Here is a 27,432-nt window from a genome sequence, read left to right as displayed (position 1 = left end):
TATCCGTTTAAATGTTTCTATCCAACAGAATTTCATGAGGTAATCAAGGATATGACAAATATGATTTGTTTGCTAAGATGCTTTGACAATGAATGTCTTCATTTGAACACTGTTAAGATATTTCAATGGATTTTGAAGTCTCTTATTTTCTGATGAAAGGGCAGATTCAGCTAGACAGTTCCAATTTTATCTTATTTTAAAGGCAGACTGAGCATTCATTATTAATGATCTATGAGTTACAAAGTGCACTGAAGCAATTTTCATTGGCTCTTCAAGTTAGGAAAACCAAATAGATTACTTTAGAATCAAATATAAAAACTCTTCCACTTCTTGCAGTTTGGTAAATTCCCCAAATGAGAGAAAAAAAACATACATATACACAACCCAAATAGAGTTAATATGCTGCTATAAACTATAGACAAAAGAATAAATTAAAATATTTCAAGTTCCAAGTATAAGTCACTCAAACATTTTTAATATTTTACTATTAAAAATAACAAATGTTATCCTACCTTTACATAAGCAGGCTGTTTTTCAAGGATTAAATCTGCTACTTTTTTAGAGACCTATAAGAACATGCAATCAAACAAAGGAAATAAAAGAAAAAGCCTCATGCTTCCTATTACATTCTACATTTAAAATTTTAGCAAGAATATTCCATAGGTCTTCCTAATAACTTCTACAGCAAATACTGGCATGCATTGGCCACGTACATTTCTTTGGCTATGAAATTAGTACAAGAGATATAGCATGTAGCACAGTACTTGGTCCTTAATAGAAACTCAATATGTGGTCATTATTATTGTTAATAACATGAGTATCTGCTTTAACTAACATGCACAAAAGTATAACCATTTTTAAGGGTACAGGATTTGCTTTAAAAAAGATAGACTTGTTAAGATAAATAAATGTTTAATCTACTGAATTTATGGAAATTCTATCTGGGAAACAGAACACCCTTTAAATCCTTTGTACCGCGTAAGAAGACAAACAGCAGTTTGGTCCACTACTTCTGAAAACCAGGAAGCGTGTTTTCTGGAGCGCTCTGAAGATACCTAAGGTTTCTTAGTCAGTTCCATGAAAAACGGTAACATATGCGAGTTAGAATTATAATGATTTTGAACATGAGCCTCTTATTTCACAATTTCAGGGGCCCCTGTAGGACTACACTACAGAGGTACCACGTCCAGCATGAAGCATGGCACACCAATGGTATTTAGTGAATATCTGCTCAAGAAACACAACTGTATCCCCTTCCCCAAGCCAACTGAGAACAAAACACTACACATACATTCAAAGATTGCGTTAACTCTTTCATGTTTTCTTAATCTGCTATGAATTTGTATAGATTTGTATAGATATGAATGTGTATAGATGTACACGGACAGAAACCCACCTAATTTTACCAAATTGGGGATTGTTATCACTTTATTTATTTATTTATTTGGGTCATTGCCTTTTTTTTTTTGAGTTATGGGTTTTTCATTTTTTTTGTTTTAAATAGACCATGTAGTTATTGTTAGTCTACACTGTGCTAGGCAGTATACTGACTGCTTTTCCTACATTATCTCAATTAGTACTTATGACAATCTACTGAAATGGGTTACATGCTTCATTTTCCCGATGAGTAATCTTAAACATAGCAGTAATTCACCCACAGTTAGTAAGCTGCAAGGTCAGGATTCAAGGCCAGGTTGATTAAATTCCAAAGGCCACTGTGCTACACAGCCCTTGTGGTGGGGTTCATCCCCAAAAGAATACTACCACATAAAGTACAGAGATGGAGGAGTACATATTTAAATATGCTGAAACCAGGAGAAGGCAAAAGGTGCCACCATCTACTGAACTCTAATTCTCCAAAAACAACAACATATTTTTACCACACAACCCTCTAGTGCTCAAGGCCCTTCCCCACACCAATGCTGCTACCCCCAGGGAGATCCAAGCACCCACTGAGACATCTGGGTGTAACACTAAAGAAAGAGAAGTATATCCTCCTTTATTTGTCAGATGTATTGTTAAAGATCATACCTTAAATTAAAATGGCTAAATTTATTACAATTGCTCTTTTGGTATTAAAAAATTAACAAGACCACTTACTACCATTACTTAATCTTCTACAGTACAGTCTGAGTTTTATAAAAGGAATTCAGCCTAACACAAGGAAAATACAAAATCACAGAATTTTATGGCATTAGAGAAAATGCAGGCCCAACCCAACCCATTACTTCAGATGAAACAAGAGATTTAGCAAGGTTAAGTGACTTGCCCAACATCACACGATTAAATAGTGGCAGCAATTCAGATTTAATGAATCTTAACCCTGTAATCTCTTTGGACCTATTTCAACTAGAAGTGGGAGCCTTTATTCTGAGATAAGAAAGCTCCATCATAAAACTATGGGTAGGAAAGTCATGCATGCATGACAAGGAGTAATCTAAAAAGGTACTTAGTAATCGGAAAAAAAAGTTCAAAATTCTTTGATCACGTTTAGGATTCCAGAGAAAGAACTCCAAGTTCTAGAAGCACATCTATCAAGGTAATGTGAGGGAAACTGAATAGACAATAAATTTGAATAAGTATAAATGCATCATTTGAGTCAAAGTCATGTTAAATAATAAGGTTTGTTTAAAATGTTAGTATATTAGTTAAACAATAAAACCTGCAAACGTTACACCTCTCTGTTGTGTTTCATTTACAGTTTTGTCAAAAATGTGTTTTTTACTTACTGCAGCTTGCTGTTGTTTTAATTTGTCTCTGTACTCCTCTAAGTCTTGCAAATTGAGAACAGGAGGGAGCTTCTAAAAAAAATCCATAAATAAAGAGTAAAAAATCAATTGTTTAATTTGATTTCATTTACCTGCACACCTGACTTAGGAACTACAACCTGCACATACAAAACGGTGTCACATCCCACTCCTCCCATCCTCCCCACTAGACTCCAGACACAAAAGCCTATATCTCTGTTACCCAACCCCCTGGTACTCAAGTTCCATCCCTCACCCAGCCCTGCTATCTCCACTGCTGCCACCTCCAAACTCCTCGAATCCCCACTACCACCGGGACTCCGGCCCCTGAGCTGGGAAACACTGCTTCCACAACCTGCAACAGGAGAATGTGATAAAGTCCTAACCCTTATCCCCCACTCTGCCAGCCACCATATATCCCTACTCGTCCAGAACTCAAAACATATTTCCCCTCTGAAATACTATGAATGGTAACTAAGCACTACAGTGTGATAGTGACAGTTGTTGGAGTACATTCTGGATTATACATACGCTGGAGGATAGTATGGAAACTAACAAAAATGCATTCCATTGTGTAGATGGGAAACTCCCAAGTTAAACTTCAAGTCTCAGTCAACTGATGATGAAATTTCAGAATACGTTGGGTACTAACTCTGCATGTACTGCAATATGAAGTACATATGCATACTGCAATTGGTTTCATCTAAAACACGAATTTTACTATTCTTTTTTTTGCAGTTCTTATAAATGTAAAATGCCAATGTTACAAACAATTATGATATTAAGCTGCATGAGCTGCTTATAAATTTTGGAGATTAATCCTTTGTCAGTTGCTTCGTTTGCAAATATTTTCTCCAATTCTGAGGATTGTCTTTTCGTCTTGTTTATGGTTTCCTTTGCTGTGCAAAAGCTTTGAAGTTTCCTAAGGTCCCATTCGTTTATTTTTGCTTTTATTTCCATTTCCCTAGGAGGTGGGTCAGAAAGGATCTTGCTGTGATTTATGTCATAGAGTGTTCTGCCTATGTTTTCCTCTAAGAGTTTTATGGTGTCTGGACTTACATTTAGGTCTTTAATCCATGTTGAGTTTATTTTTGTATATGGTGTTAGGGAGTGATCTAATCTCATACTTTTACATGTACCTGTCCAGTTTTCCCAGCACCACTTATTGAAGAGGCTGTCCTTTCTCCACTGTACACTCCTGCCTCCTTTATCAAAGATAAAGTGACCATATGTGCGTGGGTTTATCTCTGGGCTTTCTATCCTGTTCCATTTATCTGTATTTCTGTTTTTGTGCCAGTACCATACTATCTTGATTACTGTACCTTTGTAGTATAGTCTGAAGTCATACGCCCCAGCAATCCCACTACGGGGCATATACCCTGAGAAAACCATAATTCAAAAAGTGACATGTTGGGCTTCCCTGGTGGTGCAGTGGTTGAGAATCTGCCTGCTAAGGCAGGGGACATGGGTTTGAGCCCTGGTCTGGGAGGATCCCACATGCCGCAGAGCAACTAGGCCTGTGAGCCACAACTACTGAGCCTGCGCTCCACAACAGGAGAGGCCGCGATAGTGAGAGGCCCGTGCACCACGATGTAGAGTGGCCCCCACTTGCCACAACTAGAGAAAGCCCTCGCACAGAAACAAAGACCCAACACAGCAAAAATAAATAAATAAATTTTTAAAATGACATGTACCACAATGTTCATTGTAGCACTATTTACAATAGCCAGGACATGGAAGCAACCTAAGTGTCCATCAATAGATGAATGGATAAAGAAGTTGTGGCACATATATATAATGGAATATTACTCAGCCATAAAAAGAAATGAAATTGAGTTATTTGTAGTGAGGTGGATAGACCTAGAGTCTGTCGTACAGAGTGAAATCAGAAAGAGAAAAACAAATACTGTATACTAACACATATATATGGAATCTAAAAAAAAAAAAGGTTCTAAGGAACCTAAGGGCAGGACAGGAATAAAGACACAGACGTAGAGAATAGACTTGAGGACACAGGGAGGGGGAAGGGTAAACTGGGACGCAGTGAGAGAGTGGCACTGACATATATACACTATTACATGTAAAACAGATAGCTAGTGGGAAGCAGCCGCATAGCACAGGTAGATCAGCTCTGTGCTTTGTGACCACCTAGAGGGGTGGGATAGGGAGGATGGGAGGGAGACACAAGAGGGAGGGGATATGGAGATATATGTATATGTATAGATGATTCACTTTGTTATACGGCAGAAACTAACACAACATTGTAAAGCAATTATACTCCAAAAAAGATGTTAAAAAAATAAATTACAAAAAAAATTAAGGCATGGGGTATTTATTATGACTAAACAATTATGTAAATATACTTTCATGATTAAAAGTCTCAGCGCTTTCCCTGGGCTTCCTTGGTGGCACAGTGGTTGAGAGTCCGCCTGCCGATGCAAGGGACACGGGTTTGTGCCCCGGTCCGGGAAGATCCTGCATGCCGCAGAGCGGCTGGGCCCGTGAGCCATGGCCGCTGAGCCTGCGCGTCCGGAGCCTGTGCTCCACAACAGGAGAGGCCACAGCAGTGAGAGGCCCGTGTACCGCAAAAAAAAAAAAGGTCTCAGAGCTTTCCCAAACATATTTAGCTAACATAAAATAAGATAGAGACAGCATACTAACATATTGTGTGATAACAGTTAAAAACCAAAAATACAAAAATGTTTCCTTGACCAATATTCTATAGCTGCACTTAATTTTTCATTTTTAAAAATACTCTCATCTTTAAACAATGCTGATAGTTTAGTCACAATATGGTCATCATAGACCAGTCCTGGTATCAAAAAACTACAATGCCCCTAAAAGGCATTCATATCTCACTCACAAATTCAGTCACTGAACAAAATAAGCTTTAGATAGGTTAATGAATTTTTTTTTTTTACCTCCAGCTCATATTTAACAATATCAAATGAGTCCGTAGAAAAATACACTTGTTCGATACTATTAATTAGTTCTTGTTCAGCTTGAGGATCACTAGGTTGTTCTCGAAGTTCTCGAAATTCCTCCTTTAAGGGAAAGGAAACCACAATTATAGTACTTGTAACTGTTATAATTCTATCTGCACGGACATAAATAATCATCTGTCTTAACACTGACAATTCTCCCAGGAAACATTCTGACCAAAGAGACAAACTAATAGAAAACAGGAAAGTTCATGGAAAATTAGTAAACAGCCGAACACTAAAAACTACCCATCTACTGGAGGGAAAAACGAGCCAGTTTGAAGATCTAGATTTTATTTTCAATTCCTTGCATGCCAACTAGCAGCTGAGAGAATTTAGATGTTTAACAAAAGGAAAAAACAAAGAGACTACCTAATATCTATCATATATACATATCACATATATATACGTTTTCATCATCTAACAATGTTCTAAATCTCTCTCACCACAGATAACCAGCGTACATCTCAGTGACTTTCAGGTCACAATTAGTACTGGAACCCTGAACAGCAGAAATCCTTCTGCTGAAAATCTCACTGCTTGGCTAAGAAATACTGGTTCCAGAAACGGTTCACAAGATTAGTTCTGTAATTTTATGTCTAGAAAAGGTTCACAAGTTTAGCTCTGTAATTCCATGAGGCTTCCTTCAAGGTGTATTGATACTACAATTAATGAACTGATTATGAACCTAAAGCTCTGAGTTTGATAAAATGCTTGCTTTCTAATGATAGAGTATGGGGCTTCTATGGATTTATACAACAAAAAAAGAGCTTAACAGACAAATCCCTACCCTTAATGTCAGCATCCTTATCCTATGCAAGTTCACTGCATAATTGGATAAACCTTCAGTTAACTGGAAAATTTCAATAACTCGGATACCCACTCTCTGACACACTCAATCAAGATATTATTATAGACATAAAATTTAGTCAGTTTTTTTATTAAAATTAATCTCAAATACATTTAAGTACACAAAAAGAAACTAGTATTGGGACTTCCCTGGTGGCACAGTGGTTAAGAATCCGCCTGCTAATGCAGGGGACACGGGTTCAAGCCCTGGTCCGGGAAGATCCCACATGCTGGGGAGCAACTAAGTCTGTGTGCCACAACTACTGAGCCTGCGCTCTAGAGCCCACGAGCCACAACTACTGAAGCCCGCGTGCCCTAGCACCTGTGCTGTGCAACAAGAGAAGCCACCGCAATGAGAAGCCCGCACATCTCAATGAAGAGTAGCCCCCGCTCGCCACAAATAGAGAAAGGCTGTGCACAGCAATGAAGACTCAACACAGCCCAAAAAAATAAGTAAATTTTTGAAAAAGACACTAGTGTTTAAAATCATTTTACAGTCAAAATAATACTTAACAAAAATTCTTAATGAATCATCACTAATTAAATACACAAAAATTATATGGTTAATTTGAGGACAATATTTTCCAAATAGAGATACTCTAGATTATTTTATTGCAGGGCTAGTTTTCATTTATAAAAAAGAGCCTAGCTTATATATCTTTTAGATCTTAATTTATATTTTAAATTGATAAAATTTTTACTATAAATTCCTCTAGGTATATTCAAACTAAAAGAAAATATGAGAGCAATAAATCTGAAACTTAAGAGAATACTTAACTGTTTACATTTAAAATTCCAATAAATTGAAAAGAGAAGGCAAAGTCATATAAAAACTAAACCTGCAGAATTAAAAGTGCATGAAAAAGAAAATGCGTCTTTGGTACCAAAACTCAACTTATAAGAATACACTAACCAAAAAAAAAAAAAAAAAGGTTAAAGACAGCCATCACTGATTTAGCATACAATTAGATACTATGAGTACACTAAGAAATCCAGCATCCCAACAGTGGAGCTGTATTTCGGTGGGGATTTATCTACAACCCACTAATCTGTGTAGCACCTTGGACAATGGCACTGAAGAGGTTTAACAGACATGGGTTAAACCCACACCATTTGTGGAAGGGTTCCCAACTAGTTCACCTATCCACAGGCAACCTCCCTGCATCCAGTGGAAATCTGAATCGACAGTGAGACATGAAATAGAAAAAGAGATGAGAAATTCCTGGCAATCTCTCTCCCTAAAGGGTCATAGGCATTTGAAATACCAGCTTCAGATGCTGCAAGCTGAGGGAAGGAATAAAGCCCAAGTGAGGATATAGCAATGTTGCCTCCCCCTAGTAATTCCATAGCACCACCAGCAAATAAATGTACTTGGTACTATTCACAAAAAAACTGAAGATTACAAAAATTGCTAAGAATGAAATCCATCAGATATGAAACAAGCCAGGAATTCAAATAGACTGCAATGAATGAGCACTTTCATCTCAAATGTGTAAATGCCAATGGCATGTAACTACATGCTGGTCTCCCTATACAACCTAATTGATTGTTCTAAAGGTAAAGACACCTGGGTTTTCGCTGCAACTCTGTTATTAACCTTGGACAACTTACTTAGTCTCTTCATGCCTAGTTTTTTTTCACCTGTAAAGGACATACATACATACACACACACTCAAAACGACAGTGAAACAAATATCCAAAGTTATTAAAAATGTCAAAGGGAAAGCATGATTTCATTTATAAATATTTCACAAGTGCACGTTTCACAAGTGTGATGAATCTGTAAAAAAGAGTACAATCTGTATATGCATATAAAAAGGTCAAACGCCATTCCTTCCTAGAGAACTAAGCAATTATATCACAGAGAGCAGACAAACTCATATAATTTCAAATAAGTGACATGTAACACTTGACACTCTAAGTAACCTGGACTAAGGAGAGAGATAAAACCAAGAAAGGCAGAAAAAGAAACATAGCACACAAAGCAGAATTCAAAAACAAAAACAAATGCCCAACACCATATCCCTATAAAATACTCTCTCCTTTCAGACAACTTAGTGCTCCTGTGTGAAAACATACATCTGAACTCAGACAAACTCCATTCTGCCTAGAATCCCAATCACCGTGTTCCTGTTAATCCCACTGCACTGGCTGTCTGTAAGACTCTGCTGCTACCCAATCATTCTCTAAACGTTTCATAGCTGTTAGTGCTGACAGCTCCATCAGATTACACACTTCTTGAGAACTGAGGTTTCTCCTTATTCTCCATCATTATGTTCCAAAGTGCCAAGGCACAATGTAGATAAAAATCATGAATCAAACTAAAATTAATTTACACAGTGAACTGTATAAAAAAGGAATATATGAAAAAAGGAAAGGAAGAGACAACATGTTCTTGTTTTGATAGTCAAAATTTTCCACAAACTCTTAAGGAAAGGCTTCTTTCTTCTAACTAGAAATAACAATAAATGTAAAATGATTTTAGGGATATTTTATGCATGTAAATTAGAATAAACAAAAACAGCTAGATAGCATATTCTTAAAACAATTACTCCATAATTTTGCCATTATATAAACTGGTTTTCTAGGGTTGGAGATGTACAAAAATACATAATTCTTCATGTAAAAGAGAACCAGTTTTGCAAGCCAATATAAATGTATGAGGCAAAATTTTACATGAACAAAATGAACAAAAGATATCCTACAAAAAAATTTTAAAGGCACAATCAAGGGAATAGAATAACAAATGAAACTCCTTATACCATATTAAAATATGTAATGCTTTTAAAAGTTACCAAGAAGATTAGATGCTTTAACGATGTTTGGTAATAAAATATTTCAGTCTTACGGACTGATATTAAAGAATTGTTATAGTAAAGTTTATGACACATAGTAACTAATAAATACATATTATAATTAATAATAGTGCTATAAATGCTCTACAAACTTTGAAAATCCAAAAATAATATGTCAACAACTACAGACCATCAAATGTGCCACAACTTGCCTGCTGATGGTAGGTAATCAACTACACCTAAAGAGTACATGAACGTCACCCCAGAATTAAAGCTGGAGAAAAACTACAGTTAAAGTAATGAGTTTAATTGTAAAGGAGATAAAAACAAAAGTACAAATGTCAAAAAAGAACAAATCAAACCTCTCTCCCATACTATCATCAGGAAATAACCTGCCTGTTGTCAAACCTCTAGTATTATCTTTCCCGGTCAAGTCATATATTTTAATTTAACAATTTCTTTTAAAATTCCCACTATGTAAAAATTCTCTGTACTAGGTCGTACAGAAACAAAGATGAGTAAAATATAAATCTTCCCACAAATAGCTGCTGAAGTAATAGGAGTGGGTTAGACGAATAAACAATGACGATGCAGGGCAGAACATAAAGGAAATACAAACAAAATGAAGGGCATCAAAGGATAGTGAGTTCACATCTGATGGAAGAGGCGGCATTTAGAGAATATGAGAAAAGGTAAAATTTCAAATATTAGAAATTGGGGGAATAAGGTTACAAAATATAAAGCAAAGCAAAAGTAAAAACAGTGGAGTGGGAAAGCATACAACAGATTAAGGAATAGAGGATGGCTTCCCGCAGGGCAGAAAAATGTCATGGGGGAGAGATGTTTTTAAAATTCAACACACTTTTATATATACTAAAACCATATTTTTCCTTTACTAAAAATATCTTAACACATATCACTGTGCCAGATACTGTAACCAAAAAGTAAGCATAAACATTAAATATTTTCTTAACATAGTAAACCAAGCAGGAATATTTTAGGAAAACTGGCAGATAACGAAGAAGTCATTCAATACTTTAGAGGCTGTCTTTTCCAGCAGTCACAATACACTATAAGGTTGCATATAACACATACTACGTATCCTATTCTTCTATTTTGATCATCTCCAAGATAAAGCTACGTGAACATACATATAAAAATGCATATCGTAAATGTAACTTTATGAAAAATAAAGAAAAACAATCATAATAAACATTTAAGCCAACATCTTCGATTTTAGCCAAGCTATTTTTCCTCTCAACGTAACAACAAAAGGTTATATGAGAACTGGGGATTCAACTCTATAAAACAATTAGAGCCCTCAACTGTAAGGTGTTATAAAACATTTCCAATATATTTATGGTTTCTAAAGAAACCAGGCTATAATTTTACAAAGCTATTTCCCACCTAAGAGTTCACCTCTTAAGGGAATGCATTCATGTTTAGGAGGGAAAAGAAAGACTGCAAATTTTATATTTAATGACTACTTTCAAATTACCCAAAATACCACACTAATTAAAAACATCAATCCAAGCTCAGACTTTCAATCCTATTCACTCTTATAAATGTAAAAAGTTAGTTGTGACGGCTTAACAGTTCTCCTTAATACTCTTTGAAAAGGAATTTCATTTTTAAACCCACAGAACAGCCTGGAAACTTATCATCTGCAGTAGTAAGTTTTTATTCGAACAAAAGATGAATGCAAAAATCTTCATTTCACAGGTCAGGTTTCAAAACCCCGAAGAAAATGCATAGTAGAATAAAAAAAAAATGCAAACCAACTTCCATCTCTGTACTTAGCTTATTAGACCATAGTTCACATTATATACCGGAATAAATGCAGAATTCATTGTGTTGAGAGGGAGAAAGGAAGGGAGTAAAGGAAGAAAGTTTGCTCTTATAAAGCATGAATTTGGGTTTGCCAAGACAAAAGCTTTATTTTTCTGTTTGCATTTTTCATCAGTCAACAAAAATAGCTATTCTAAAAACAGAAACCAGTCTTACCAAAGTTAACATCACATTAGAGCTCTAATTGAGAGCAAAATATGTTTATCTATCAAAAACTACACAGAGCTTAAAGAACAAAGACATGAAGTTTTCAATATGCAATCAGTATGATAAAGATCATAAATCACTGAACAAAAACAGGTTTTCTGTTTCCAAATGAAATAGGATTCAAGATCACAAACACCCTAAAACTATACATATACCATGTACGTTTATAATGAACTGGCAGATGTCTGATTATGTGGGGAAATGGCACATTTCCTTAAAATCCCACTAGAACAATAATAATCCATCAAAGCAGCCGTTTCATCAGTTTGTGTGTGTGTTTTAAATAAAACAACTTTTCAAGCCAACCCTGCTTTTCTTCAGGCTCTCAGTGCCATCTAGTGGAATATTACTAGGGTTACAATTTAAAAGGAGGTTTCAGCAAAATGATTTACAGAAGATTTTTATAAAAGGTTACTCAAGTGGCATTATTTTAATCCAGCTTTATACTTAAGTGATAAAATGTATTTTAATCCTTTCTTCAAAATAACAACATTCCAAATATACACATATTTGTTTTTAAAGAAACAGATCTTGAAGGAAAACTGATTTTATTCATGGAAATGTACTGAATTACTATCACATACTAAAAATCACAAAACTGGAAAGCAAAACTTTCATATTTGATACTCTGCCAAATATTTTTATTTACTTCTCTTATTCAATAGTTATGCTATTTTAACAAGTATTTTCCTAAATTTATTTCTATGAAAAAGAAAACATTAAAGATAATAGCTTTGGAGACATCAAATATATAATTTTTTTTAAAAGCTATCTTTAAAAATTTCTCAACTTCAGTGAAAAATATCAAGCTATTTGCCACATGCCTGTCTAGCTAAAGCTGAAGAAAAGACACATAAGCTGAAGCACAGACAGAAAAGTCCAGTGTATAAGTCTTAATTTACGGTTTTCTGGTTTTTTAGTTTTCAAACACCTCATCAGACCTCTCCTTAAAAGAAATACTATTTTGAGAAAAGACATCACAGCACCTTCAATCCCAGTGTTTAATGACCCCAGTCTTTCCAATTCCTACACCTTCTACATCCAATAAAATTCTCAGTCCTAAATCCTACTTTTAAAATGTCTCTCAAATTTAACCCTTCTCCATTTCCTAAACCTCATACTCTTTATCTTCTTAATTAGTATCCTGGTCTAGGATTGCCACTCAAATATCTCTGTACCCTAGTTATCTTTCTAAAACAAATTAATCACCAACTCTGGAAGACCCCGCACTCACGTCTACCTACCCCTAATCCTCTCCTAGCTGTGCTACCACTGTGCATACCTTAGTATAGATCTCTACTATACTCCTCTGCAATTATCTATTTTTGCTTGTCTCTTCTACTCAGGTTCAGGTAGGAATAGAGTCTTGTACCTCTTTGCATCTTTAAAACTTAGTAACAGCCTGGCTCAATAAATGATTGCCAAATGCACTGCGTAAATGATCTTTTATGATTTGCTACGAAAGAAGGGTTAAGAATATCAAAGCATCTGAAGCCAAGAGAAGCATAATTTCATTAATGGTTAAAAAGAACACAGTTAAATATTTTTAGCCATGAATGCCTAAGAAAAAGTCTAAATGATTCTTCAGATCCATGGTTAGAGTCCCTCTTGGTACCACCTGCAGAAGACACCTGTCTTAAATGAAACATAATCCTAAATTGAAATTTAGTGATTTATCCCAATCACTAAAGCTAAAAAAGTCTCCTAGTCATAAATTTCAACACTAATCCTGTCTAAATCAGATAGCAATAGACTCATCAGTTTATTCTTTTGACTGTATTTTTGTCTTCTCTCTCCTACAAATATTACAATAAAGATAGTATAAAATATCAGAGCTAAAACGGCTCTTAAATATCATCTAGTTTGGGCTTCCCTGATGGCGCAGTGGCTGAGAGTCCGCCTGCCGATGCAGGGAACACGGGTTCGTGCCCTGGTCCGGGAGGATCCCACGTGCCGCGGAGCGGCTGGGCCCGTGAGCCGTGGCCGCTGAGCCTGCGCGTCCGGAGCCCGTGCTCCGCAACGGGAGAGGCCACAACAGTGACAGGCCCACGTACCGCAAAAATATATATATCGTCTAGTTTTCACATGTTTTCACAGATGAGCACGCTGGGGCACAAAGCTATTAAAATGACTTCCCTTTAATAAGCTGAATGTTTAAGTCAATACTTGAACCTAGCTCTCTTGGCTCTTATTCCAGCACTTTGCTCATGTTTTGGTAAAGTTCTGAAAATAAAGCTCTGTAATTAATGTGGTTTTAGGATTCTTTTCCCGGATTCTAAGAAGCCGGTCAAATCCATTTATCTTACTTCACAGAAGTATTTAAAAGCTAGAAAACACTCTGACCAAACTCCCAGAATATTATATAATAGAAATGCTACAGAGTAGGTAGGTACTCAATAAATATTTATGGAATAAATTAAGTATACAAACAAAAATACTTATATTTAGACAAATATATTTTCAGGTTTTGACTGCAACAGCTATTTCTTTTGTCTCCTCACCCTATATTTTTCTTTGATGAAGAAAATCAAAGGCATAGTTAAGCCAATCACGCAAGAGTAAACATAGCTGAATCCTATTTGTATTTACAAGTCGATAAAGTCAAGGCCTTAAAAAACAAAACAACCAACCAAAAAAACCCCTTATCTTTAAAGAATAATATCAGAAGGCAGTATTTCCGTAAAAATTCATAAACAATATTCATATTAGTACTTTTTTTCAGGTTTACGATATGTAAACATTATAGAAGCACTGTGGGAAGTTTACTTAAGATGTTTACTTAAGTTTTACTTAAGATAAAGATTTATAAGGTTCTGATATTTTTATTTTTTAATGGGATTCAATAAATCCTCTCAAACACAGTCCCAATAAGTTCTATAACTACCAACCATGTGGCTATTACAATTATTATATAACAAATGTTGGTCTTAATTCTTCATAATTCTGTAACCAATTAAATTATCTAAAAATCTTTCACATAATTCAAACAATATACATTTCCTTAAATGGATAACAAGTTTAGTCAGTAAATACAATATAGATTAATTTCTTATATCCTTACCTCTGCATGAAAAGCCCATTAATTTGAAAACAACAGAATCCATTTACCAGGAATGAAATTTTAGGTCATCACTAACTCTTCATTCTACTTTTTCCCACAAAAATTGTCAATAAAACTTACAAAATTTTATCTAGAAGGGCTCCTGTATTCCTGTTCTTTCTCCTCATCGCGTCCTCAGCTTGGCCGATGGTTCCCAAACATGGCTCCACACCGGAATCAGCTGGGGATATTTAAACACTACCGACGTCTGGCTCCACCCCCCACGCCGTGATTTAATTGGACTGGGGTACGGCCTGGGTACCGGTGATTCTAATGTGCAGCAAAGTTTGGGCACCATTAACCTTGGCTCTGAACTATTTAAGCTAAGATTTTTTTAATCTGCTCAAAAGTTTCCTTTCCTATAGCAAATTCTGAAAAGAATCCTTTTTTTTTTTTACTTTCTGTACTATTTTCTCCACCAAAATTCCAATTTTCCAATATATGGATTATTATTTGACTCACATCTCCTCTTAAAATGGGATATAGTGTCATCTTATCTCTAAAATGCAGAAATTGTACCAGATGATTTCTAAGGTTTCTTCCCACTCAGAATTTATATAGTTCTCAAGAAAAAAAAAATCAATAGTACTTTCTGGATTATCAAGCTCACCTGACTCCCTTCTTCAGTTCTCCTTAACTACCCTCCTTTTCCTAATGAGTCGAACCATACGAAATCTGCCAATATTAGACCATTTCTAATCTAAAACAGCCATTTCATATGCTCCATCTTAATATTTCCCTCCTACTTATCCTTTATACAAGAACCTTCTAATGTAACACCCAAGCTAAACTTTCTTTCTTGAAAACCCCAATGAAATCTCAATTCCTTGTTAAAACTTAGAAAAATATGATGACAAGAACAGGAAAAAGAAATGGGTCCATTCCTGAAGACGAAAGATGCGTTTTTTTAAGTGTTCTACCTATACTTGAGAGATAGAGCTATTAAATAAATTAATGTTTAAAAGCTTCTCTATACAAGTATTTACATTGAACACTTAAACAGTGTAAATTGATTTTTTGTTTGTTTTTTACTTTTCCCACTGGAATATCAGGGGAATCCAAGCTAAAATAATGCTTTTTTTAAATTGAGGTATAATTGAGGTACAACAATATATTAGTTTCAGGTGTACAAAATAATCATTTGATATTTGCATATATTGCAAAATCATCACCACAATAGGTCTAGTTAACACCTGTCACCATAAACAGTTACAGAATTTTTAGAGAAAATTAAATTTATATGTATGACCTAACTATAAAGTAACATCTAAATTGTGAAACACAGCATTATGTTTCAGCATCCAAGTTATACTAAGCTATGCTGTGTAAGGAATTTCTGAACGTGAGCCTTCTTAATTCTTAGTTTCAGTACTGACTGTGAACTTCAACCACATCAAACTTAATCTACTGACTGGAGCTTTGCCACTCTCCAGACCCAGCAATTCAATTTCTCAAAACCACCCAGAGTAGCTCACCCTGCAGTACTTGAAATGTTTCTAGAGAGAGCACAGAGAGAATAGACACAAAAAACTCAAAAGGCTTTCTTAGTATAAGGCTAAATTTAAGCTGAGGGCATTGATGCTAATTTTACCATTAGCTGTTTTACAGTTTAACTCAATTAGCTTCTTAGTGTCAATCAGCCCACTGCCCTAGGCTTAATCATCACCTGAACCATTTACACTTGCTGACCTTGTGATTCCAGACTGGCCTCTCTAGCCAGAGCCCATCATCTTAAAAGTATACACTGCTATACATATACACGTATCTATTCTTTTTCAAATTCTCTTCCCATTTACGTTATTACAGAATATTGAGTAGAATTCCCTGTGCATTAATCAACTATACTCCAATATAAAATAAAATTTTTTAAAAACTTAAAAAATAAAAAATCTTTTTTTTTTAAATAAAGAGTATACACCGCTGATCACTGATGGGGAGAGGGTGCGGAGTCAGTAAGAAGACTATGTAATGAAATCATTATAAATTCTCTACCTACCGCTACTGGGAAAACATCACGGACTCATGGTTTAAAGACAACAGAAAGTTCCTATGCAATACATTCATGTATTTTTTAAAGAGGCTCACATCAATTTTACTCTGGTTCTGAAACATCTAATGCAATCCACTTCAAGGCATGTTCATAATGCCTGATAATCATTTCTTTAAGTCAAAGAAATACAGAGAATTATCTGTCAATTAGGATTTATGGTTATCTCTCCCAATTTTATCACATCCAACAGTCTTTTCTAAAATTATATAAAACTATTCAAAATGTCTCTTTATAGCTTCTGAGCCATTTCATGCAAAAGCGTTGGTTAGAATTTTATCATATTTGTATCTGACCTAATGTAAAAGCTAAGCAGTAAATACAAAATTCACTTTAGGGGCAAGGCACCTCAAAGAGGTGGGAAATCATCCTCCTAAGCAGCTGACACTGAGGTGTGATAAGAGGCCGTAGGATTGCTGATCTAGAGAAACAAGCCCTGTGTATTAAGTCGCCAGACACAGGAAACAAACAGTAGTTGCAAATATGATCCTCAAATTGAAAACCACAAGAGCAGACATTCAAAACAGGCTTTGATCTGCGATACAGCTGCTATACATGGAGGCAGCTGTGAGTGGCGAGGCCCCGGAGAGTGAGACAGCAGGGATTTATTTATTTAACAATGGCTAATATTTCTCCTGAGGGGAAGCCAGCTAGCTTTCAAATGACACCTATTAAATTTGTAGACTGCGAAGTTCACATGAGTATCAGGGGATTAAAATCCAAAATATCTACAATTTAGCATAAGCTGTGCTTTAGCTACTTACTCAAAAATCTCTGCTCCAGGGACTTCCCTGGTGGCACAGTGGTTAAGAAGCCACCTGCCAATGCAGGGGACACGGGTTTGAGCCCTGGTCCAAGAAGATCCCACACGCCACGGAGCAACTAAGCCCGTGAGCCACAACTACTGAGCCTGCGCTCTAGACCCCGCGAGCCACAACTACTGAGCCCGTGCCACAACTACTGAAACCCACACACCTAGAGCCCATGCTCTGCAACAAGAGAAGCCACCTTAATGAGAAGCCGGTGCACCGCAACAAAGAGGAGCCCCCACTTGCTGCAACTAGAGAAAACCTGCATGCAGCAACAAAGACCCAATGCAGCCAAAAGTAAATAAATAAATTTATAAAATAAAAAGCTCTGCTCCATAACAAAAACATAATTTACTATGATTTTTGGCTCAGTGTTACAGCATAAAAAGTAAGCCATTTCATTTTATTTATCCAAATTACAGCAGATGAATCAATAAGTTTCATTTATAGATATATAACTGCTTTCAGGCAAAGAATTTGATACAATAATAAACTCTAAATTTATCAGTTTCGCATTTTCTGCTTCACTATAATGAATCATACTGCATCCCAATGAGTAATGAAAGCAAAAACAAGCCCCAAGCCTACTGCATTATAAAACTTTACCTAGTTCATCACAACAACCATCTGCCTGTGGGAAGGAAAAGCTTCTGTGAATCAATTATCCAAAGGCAACAATATTTTCTTAAGGAAGTGAAAAGTCGCGCTCACTCATGTAGATCAATACCTTTCCAGGGACCCGGAGACTCTCAATGGCACCAACATCACTGAGGCTCTCTGGGGGACTTTTCAGACCCTTAAAAAAAAATAACATAAAAGGAATTTTAATTGTGCTGCAGAACTGTAACATGATAGAATATACTTATTGAAATAGAAATCACCATTTTAAAAACAGAAATTTTCCTGCTTTAAAATAGATAGAACATATGTTTCTAAAAACAATTGTCACAACACATATAGTACTATACTATTATTAAATCAAGTAAAGATTTACTTTCGGAAATTTAAAATAAAATTACTATATGGCACCTTTATACCTAATGGTTGAAGTCTAACTTAACCATGATTCAAAAACAACAAAAAGAAACTTGGGTGACAAAAAGCATTCTATAAAAGCACTTATCTATTAATCATGACCAAATGCATGTGGTAAAAAGGTCCAAGCATTATGACCCACAGATATAATATACCAACTGACTGAGCTAACCAAAGATTTTTAAATAATGATAATTGCTTAGTTAATACATAAGTAATCCCTAGATTTTATCATTTCTCAGCAATGCACCCAATTTATACTACATAATTGAGACTTAAATCTCACATCTCACTGCTTTAGCTCTTTATAGAAAGTACCTGGTACGTTCTATATTCACATCAAATGAGGGATTCTGAAAGTCTCATTTGTACCAGGGAAAGTTATCAAGACAGAAAGAAGTCAGCCATTTAAATTTTCTTTAAAAGCCTCTTTTTAACATAGTCTATTCAAAGCAGACACCTAAATTCCCTGTAATATTAGTCTATAAGCAAAATTAGCTGGTACATGAACTTGAAGAGAGATTTACTCTACTGTCAAGTTTCTGTCCTTTAGATACTCTATATTGGCTTTTTGGTGTCCTTGGTAACCAAAATACATGTTATGTTTAGGTTGATTATTTGGGTCTTAGAGTAGAACTTGCTCATTTTTAAATTATAGAGGTGTGTATTTTCTCTTCCCTATTATAAAATACCACCAGTCATAGCTACAATTTTTTATGACAAGGTGCTCTAACCTCATCCCCAATCTTCCATTATCCCCAGAATACCGCCCTTCTTTGTCTCTCTTTCTCTCTCTCTCTCTCATACTCTCTCTCTCTCTCACTCACACACACACACACACACACACACACACACACACACACACACACACACACACACACACACACCACCCTCTAAAGAAACCAAACCAATACTCCACTTTCAGAACTCCTCTATGAAGTTTTCCTAAATCTTACGTTTCAAAGAAACATAATTTCTCAGTAATGCTCATGGATCATCTCCATCAACATTACCCAGGGAAGTTTTTAAACATAAAACTTCCACATAAAACTTCTAGGTCCCACCACAGAGCTAATAAATAGGTATTTCTAGATTAGGACCAGGAGTTGCATTTTAACAAGCAACCTGGATGACTACTATAATCTCTAATGTTTTAGAAACCCCACTAGACATTTCCCAACACCTCTGCCAAAGTAGTGAAGTTTTAAATATCAAATATATATATCTCTCAGACCCAAGAGAAGGGAAAGACCAAGTCCTCTACTGGCCTTTATAGCCCAGGAGCTAGCACAGTTCCAGGAACAGAGTAAGCACCAAAGAAATTAGTAAATTATTTGGAGTCTTAGGCTCCAATCTCTAATTAGACCATCGTTCCCATGGGAATATGCAACTGACTTTAAAATGAAGTTTCTAGGGAAGTCTGCAGGAATAAGAAAAGCATACTGAGGCTAAAAGTCTTACAATGAGTGAGAAAATAAAAGTACAAAACTACTCTTGTGTGTTTGTTCTTCGTTGTCCCAATTACTCACCAAGAGTCATCACAAGGGCATAGCACCAAAAGTGGTAAAGAAGGCAAGGTTGGGTTATGAAATAAACTTCTCTATACATCATATACACACACTTATATACATTCAAACATATACACATACATGAGAGTAAAACTTCATAATTTGATTCAAAATCACGACCACCCCTGAAACACCTTTTAAAAAAATAATTGCCATGACTTTTAAACAAACATTTTAAAATGTATAGATTTGTTTAACCACTCTAATAAATTCTTGAAGGAATATATCAGGTGTAATTTTCTCTTTCCCCAGAGTTACTCAGTAAAGAAAACAATGCCTAAAACAAGTAAACAAGTGGTATATACCAATATCTAGAAAAAGGCCTTGCCTCCAAATTAGTTACCACACATGATAATTTGCTACTAATACATGACAACTTCACACCAAATGTACAAAATAAAAGTAATAAAAATTGGAAACCCTATGTACATGTTAGGAAGCAGGGGATTCACAGAATGTCTTCTGCAGACAACCTGCCTGTCATCATAGTCTAATGACGGTGACAGTAACTCACGGGCTGTTATAAGGGATAAAGGAGATAACATATATGAGAGGCCAAAAATGGTGTCTTGTACATGGTAAGCACTCTTCAAGTGTTGACCATTATTCTGAATGTCACAGAGAAATGCTTTTTTTTATCTTATCAAAACAGAAATAAAGAATTAAGTAAATGTCTCAAAGCACAATATGACTCACCTGTATTTTAGGATTACAGATCCTCAACCCTTTGATTAGGAATTTTATAGATTTCTACTAACAAATATGAAGTCAGCATTTTTATTTTATCTTCGCCTCTTTAAAGCAGGAAGTCATGGTTATAAGTACAGTACTCTGCCTTTATTAAATTAAAACTTTCACTATAATCATTAACCATTATTTGATTTTCTTTTGTATTTGATTTTTGTTTTCATAATTTCCTCAGTTTAAATTTATATAAAATCCATCATAAATAATACCTGTCTTTGCAACTTTATTTCTTTGCCCAAATCAGAATACACTTCAGACTACTTCTGTTTTGTCCCTATGAATACTCAATTTCCATTTATGAGACCAGCAACTTACATCCCAATGATCAAAAGGAGCCTGTGAGATGATTTGTGATTCCTTTTCTTTTCAGAAAAAGTTTCAGCAAAACTCAACAGAGTGTTTATATGCAGCCCTCAGTTTCTCTCAAACCCACCCTAATCAGGCTTTCCCCCTGACCACTCCACAGAAGCGCTGTTGTCAGGTCACCGACGACCTTAACGCTGCTCAGTCCAAAGGCTCATTCTTATTCTCACCTTCCACGGCCCATCTGTAGCATTTAACACAGCTGATCACTCCCTCGTCTTGTAAATTCTTTACGTGGCTTCCAGGACCCACTCGATTTGGATGTTCTCTATCCAACAAATATTTATTGAGCATCTGCTACAGGGCAGGTGCTCTTCGGGTTGCAGCAGACTGCTCACTTCACTGGCTGCTCCTTCTCAATCCGCCTTCCTAGATCCACCTCTTCTCCCGACCTTGAAACACTGAATCCTCAAAAGCTCCAACTGTGGACTCGTTTTATTTCTACAATCACTCCATTGGTGATCTTAGTCAATTTGTATACCCTCTTTATTCTCATAACTCCTAAATTTTTATCTATACCCTGAATGTCTCCTCAGAAATTCAGGCCTTTAGCCAACTGCCTATTTTCTTTCTCCAAATATCCAAGAGGCTTTGAAATGAACAAGTCTTAAAACTTTCTCCCTTCCTTCAATCTGTTCCTCTCTCAGTCTTACCCATCTCACTAAATGGCAATTCCATTCTTCCAATTGCTGGGGCCAAACCATTTGGAGTCAACCTTGAAGCTTCTCTTTCTCTCACAGCCCAGATCCAATCTATTAAGAAATCCTGTCGGGCTTCCCTGGTGGCGCAGTGGTTGAGAGTCCGCCTGCCAATGCAGGGGACACGGGTTCGTGCCCCGGTCTGGGAAGATCCCACATGCCGCGGAGCGGCTAGGCCCGTGAGCCATGGCCGCTGAGCCTGCGCGTCCAGAGCCTGTGCTCTGCAACGGGAGAGGCCACAACAGTGAGAGGCCCGCGTACAGCAAAAAAAAAAAAAAAGAAAGAAATCCTGTCAACTCCACATTTACGATACATCCACAATCTGACCTCTTCTCAACACGTCCACCACTTAGCACCCTGAGTGAGGCCCATACCGTATCTCACTTGGATTACTGCATTAGCATCCTTATTGGTCTCCCTGGCCTTGCTATGGGTGAGGAGAAAAGTAGAGGAGATGAGATGAGGATGAGGGTCTATGTGATCAGGCTTCCTGCCCTCAGCTCTCTGACCTCATCTCCTACTACTTCTCTCCTCACTCACTTCACTCCACCCACACCGCCCTTTGCTGCTCCTCAAACATGCTCCTGCCTCAAGGCTTCCGCATCTGCTTTTCCTTCCACCCAGAATGCTCCTTCCCAGACATCGTCAGAGTTTACTCCCTCACCTCCTTCAGGTTTTTACTCAAATGTCACCTTCTCAGTGAGGCCTTCCATGGCCACCCTATCTAAAATTATAAATGACCCCAAATTGCCAATAACTCCCAGGATTCCCTATCCTCTATTCCTCCAAAGCATGTATCACCACGTCTGCCTTAGCACTTGGTTTTGTTAACTGCTACATCCCCCAAACTTAGAATGGTGCCTGGCACATAGTGTTAAATAATCATTTGTTGAATGAACTGAAACAACAGAGCCCAGCATAATGGAGAAAGCAGAACAAAAGAGCTCATCTAAATAAAGAGCACTAACAAAGCCTGCTCTACACTCTCCTCCAAACCAAGATCCTTGGAAAGCTGAAATGCCAAAAACTTTAAGTTTCATAGACCTTAATTTCACATCTCTCCACATCAACAACAATATATTATCAGCATATTCTTTAGCCTCACAAAAAAGAAACATCTTTATGTATATTTATTTGTAATACTACTATGTTTAACCTAACAACAAACAGTACAAATAAAATCCCCAATGTAACTCTAGGCAGCACCCTACTTTCCTACCTCGCAGATTCATGAAATGTGTATTAATAATGATTAAACACGTGGAAGTCAAACCATAAACAAATATAATTAGGATGACTTTTAAAATATGTGTGAAACTCTGAATTTTACCTCACCTTTTACACAGTGTAGTTCCAGCTTTTGGTATGTGCTCTTTAGTTTAGTTTTTTTTTTTTCATCCCAACTAACCACAGATTTTACTGCTCAATCCAATAAACAACTGATTGAGGCTGAAGAGTTCATTTTCAGAACAATTTCACTACATTTAAGAGACATAAACTTATTATCACTGGTATCTGGACTTCTGTATTTTTCTCTCCCACTTACTATTACAAAATAGGGTTAGAAAACAAACCAACCAGGACTTCCCAGTGGTTGAGAATCCGCCTGCCAATGCAGGCGACACAGGTTCGAGCCCTGGTCTGGGAAGATCCCACATGCCATGGAGCAACTAAGCCCGTGCGCCACAACTACTGAGACTGCACTCTACAGCCCGCGAGTAACAACTACTGAGCCCACGTGCTGCAACTACTGAAATCCATGCGCCTAGAGCCCGTGCTCCGCAACAAGAGAAGCCACCACAATGAGAAGCCCGCACACCACAACGAAGAGTAGCCCCCGCTCACCGCAACTAGAGAAAGCCCGTGCACAGTAACAAAGACCCAATGCAGCCAAAAATAAAATAAATAAATTTATTTTTTAAAAAAAGAAAACAAACTAATCAAAGTTGCTATACAATGATGACAATATCAACTGTGCTGAACTGCCAGCAAGCAACAGGAGAGAGCACCAAACTTAGCTGAGGCACAAAAGTCCAAATTCAGCATCCCAGAGGCAGTTTAGGGGTATTGGTGGCATAATGTACAAAGCTGTATATTGTTTTAAAAATCAAATGCGGGACTTCCCTGATAGTGCAGTGGTTAAGAATCCACCTGCAAATGCAGGGGACAAGGGTTCAAACCCTGGTCCAGGAAGATCCCACATGCCGCAGAGCAACTAAGCCCGTGCGCCACAACTACTGAGCCTGCACTCCAGAGCCCGCGAGCCACAACTATTGAGCCCGCAAGCCACAACTATTGAGCCCACGTGCCACAACTATTGAAGCCCGCGCACCTAGAGCCCGTGCTCTGAAACAAGAGAAGCCACCGCAATGAGAAGCCCACGCACTGCAACAAAGAGTAGCCCCCGCTCGCTGCAACTAGAGAAAGCCCGTGCGCAGCAATGAAGACCCAACGCAGCCAAAAATAAATAAATAAATAAAATTATTTTTTAAAAAAATCAAACGGATACCAAAGTCAGCCTGAAATCAACTATCGTTTGAATTACTGCTGGCTTCCAGTTTTCCCGCTTTCCAACCATCAATTCAGTCACTGAGATGATCTCTATGATCATGCACTTCTTTGATAAGGCCCAGGAACTGTGGTAACTCCTTTATCTCTTTACCTTGATCATATCATATACACATCACCACTAGGAAAGCCCCATGTGATACATGTTATTTTAAAGATGTGAAAACAGATGCTCAAAAAAGTTAGGTAAGTTGCTCAAGGTCACACAGCTACTACAGGATGGAGCAGGACTCAAACCTATCCTAAAAAAAGAAGTGTTATGAAGCATAAGACCAGGACTCAACAAATGTGAGGAACTGCCAACTGTTATTACACACTTAATTAAATCTCTTATTATTCACAGAACTTCTAAATTTTATTTTCATGACATTAACAATATAATTTGACAGAAGTAAAATAAACACATAGGATTCGTGTATTCTTCACCAGAGATCTACAATTTGTAATCTATTCAGTTATCTCTCAAATTCTAAACTATCAAATAAGAATTTAATTTGGCATTTGTAGTCTTTTTTTAATCAACAAAAAAATTCACAAATGAACCTTTCACTAAATGATCATCCTCCACATTCTCCAAAGTTCCCAAAATCACACTGATTTAAAACTTTAATCTAAATTACCCTTCTCTCATATAAAAATAATAAAGAATGGCCAATTCTAGTAAAATATTAGAGTTGAAATAAATAAAGGTATCTAAAACCAAAGCATAATCAATAAGTACATAAAAGTAAGTTTCTGCCACTTCTGATTTGAAGGAAGCTGACACATTATTAGGAAGTCCCTAACATTTATGAGATGAGACAGAAAACAGCCAAAGTTTTTATTCATGAATTAGCATTCTGGCAAAAAATAAAAGACCATTATTTTGCCATGACAATGATTTTTTTTTAAGTATCATTTCACATACACTAACTTACTGATGACTCCGATAACAGAACTGTGAGACAGGATGAACAAAAATAATTATTATTCTCATTTTCACATCCGGAAACTTAAAGCTACTAGATTTAGGGACTTGCTCAAAGTCATAAAGCTATCAATTCTGTCTTCAAATTATCTGCTTTTTTCACTCTTTCTAGTCATCTTTATTGCACAGACCTCACTTCCCTACCCAGGCCATCCTCACAGACGATGGGCAGCTTGGATAAAGGGAACCCTGCAGGGTAGTTAGGGCTATCACCGGACAGCTGGCAAAAGGCAGAAAAGGACGAACAAATGTAGCCTCCGACTTCCTCATTGACCTCATCTAAAGGAATGTTTCTGGGTCACCGGGACCCACCTGAGCAGGGCTCCAAACCTGGCGGCTTAGGTGAGTTTTCCAGGGCGTGCTCGAGCTTTATGATGCCCCTGACACCTGCCACAACCTATAACTTGGTTATCTGCCTGCCTGCGGCCCAGGGACAGAACATCTCGGCTCCTCTTCCAGGAAAGATGAAGGAGACCTTTGCTTCAGCCTCTGCGACTTACCTGCCGGGTCATAAGAGATTTGATTCTTTGCATGTCGAATTCGTGAGGGGGCACCTTGCCGCAGAGAACTAACAAATCACACAGAACTACCAGACAGCCGGTCCCAACACAGGGAAGCCATAGTGAGTGGTCACGTGGAGCTGCCGAGTTGGGTTTCCCTTCCTTTCCCAGAGCATTCTGGGAATTGTAGTCCCCCGGCTGCCGTCGGCACCTGCAGTGGAGGCGAGAGGACGGCCCAGGTACTACATTTCCCGGCAAGGAAAGCAGCTGACGCTTCGGTTAAGCCCCACAAATCTTGTTGCTCTGAGAGACCACGGCGGTCGCCGGCCTTTAAAGTGGTTCTTGCTCTCGGTAGCTGCTCCGGCGAGGCGAAAACCTAACTCATAGGTGACCAGACATTGAGCAACAGGAGCAAACACTGAGAAGACAGTATGTAAACCAGACTGACATGACCACCCCGCCCCAGGAGTGTGGTGGAGGAAACCCCACCTGGTCTTGAGGGGCGGAGTGAGAGGACGACAGACTCACGCGAAGGGACGGGAACGCCAAGGACGGGAAGGCTCCAAGAGGTGACCTGAGAACTTGGCACTCCGCAGGTGGCGCAGGGCTTGGCCTGAGGAAAAGAGTGGTCCACGTTGTCCAATGGCGGCTGTCCAGGTTAGGGCTGTTCTTCCTCAGTATTGGCATCCAGAGCAGAAAACTAAAACCAAAGGATTTAATCCCCACCTATCATTTTACCACCTGTGTAATCTAAGGCAAGTCAAGATGGAAAATATAACAATAAGTACACATGTCACTTTAACGTCCTCTTTTCAACTTTTAGCAGTTTAGCTAAACTGGGGAAAGCAACAGGGGAGTGGTTTGGGGCTTAATTTAAGAAAGAACTTTCCAATTATGAGAATACCAGAAAAAAAAAAAAGTGACCCAGAGCTAACAATTAACAGTAGCTAACATTTATTGAGAGCTTACTACCTGTCAAAAACTCTGCTAATAGCTTTACGTTTGGTATCTCATTTATCCACACAAGCATCATATGGAGTTGGTACTATTATCCCCATTTTAAAGATGAGGAATCTGAGGTACGGAGAAATTAAGTAACTTGCCTAAGGTTACTGCAGATGTGCAAGCAGAAAATGAAGGGCTGTTTATCCAGATGTTTTAAGTAAGGCTACCAAGGATTTTCTTTTTGCATTTATTTCAATTAATGTTTATTAGAAAATAATAAAACACAGACCCATGATTTCAAAGATATTTCTTAGGACAACTAAAGAAATGTTAAAGTGTGCCAAACTAATGAAAAATATTAGATAAACAACAGTAGTGGGTGATAGTCAGATATGGCAAAAATAATAAAGTGGTGTGCAAATGGGGGACACTAATATAGAGGTTATTGGCAACTCTGAAATTCTAGTTTTTGACCTCTCAGCATCTTGCCTTATGAATTTTTTACAAATGAGGTTGTAATATTTGACTTAGGGTTTTGTAAGGATAAGTGAGAGCATGTAAGTGAATGCAATTTATAAATTGTAAAGCACCTTACGATTATGAAGTATCATAGTCATAATTCTGCCCAGTTTTCTGCTCCAACAGAACCACGCTGTTC

The 27,432-nt window shown here is 37.2% G+C and overlaps 1 protein-coding gene across 7 annotated transcripts in view; it reads right to left on the bottom strand.

Moving 5' to 3' along the window:
* The window catches only part of VPS50 (VPS50 subunit of EARP/GARPII complex), a 139,358-nt gene extending 113,405 nt beyond the window's left edge, over positions 1-25,953 (bottom strand). For 6 of the 7 annotated variants that reach the window (XR_009541988.1, XR_009541990.1, XR_009541989.1 and 3 more), the window contains exons 1-5: positions 25,830-25,953; positions 18,111-18,179; positions 5,669-5,791; positions 2,730-2,801; positions 513-566 (exon numbers count right to left, since the gene is read on the bottom strand). Coding sequence is in view for 3 of the 7 variants with exons in the window: in XM_060157044.1 (XP_060013027.1) it covers positions 513-566; positions 2,730-2,801; positions 5,669-5,791; positions 18,111-18,179; positions 25,830-25,862 (351 nt within the window). In the remaining 4 variants the exon portion in view is untranslated. The remainder of the gene's footprint in view (positions 1-512; positions 567-2,729; positions 2,802-5,668; positions 5,792-18,110; positions 18,180-25,829) is intronic. The other variant, XM_060157046.1, reaches the window with a different exon arrangement.
* Positions 25,954-27,432: the final 1,479 nt, after the last annotated feature.

The sequence above is a fragment of the Lagenorhynchus albirostris genome, chromosome 8 (genome assembly GCF_949774975.1).
Source record: "Lagenorhynchus albirostris chromosome 8, mLagAlb1.1, whole genome shotgun sequence".
NCBI classification, from domain to species: Eukaryota; Metazoa; Chordata; class Mammalia; order Artiodactyla; family Delphinidae; genus Lagenorhynchus; species Lagenorhynchus albirostris.
This window is presented reverse-complemented; position numbering and strand designations above follow the sequence as displayed.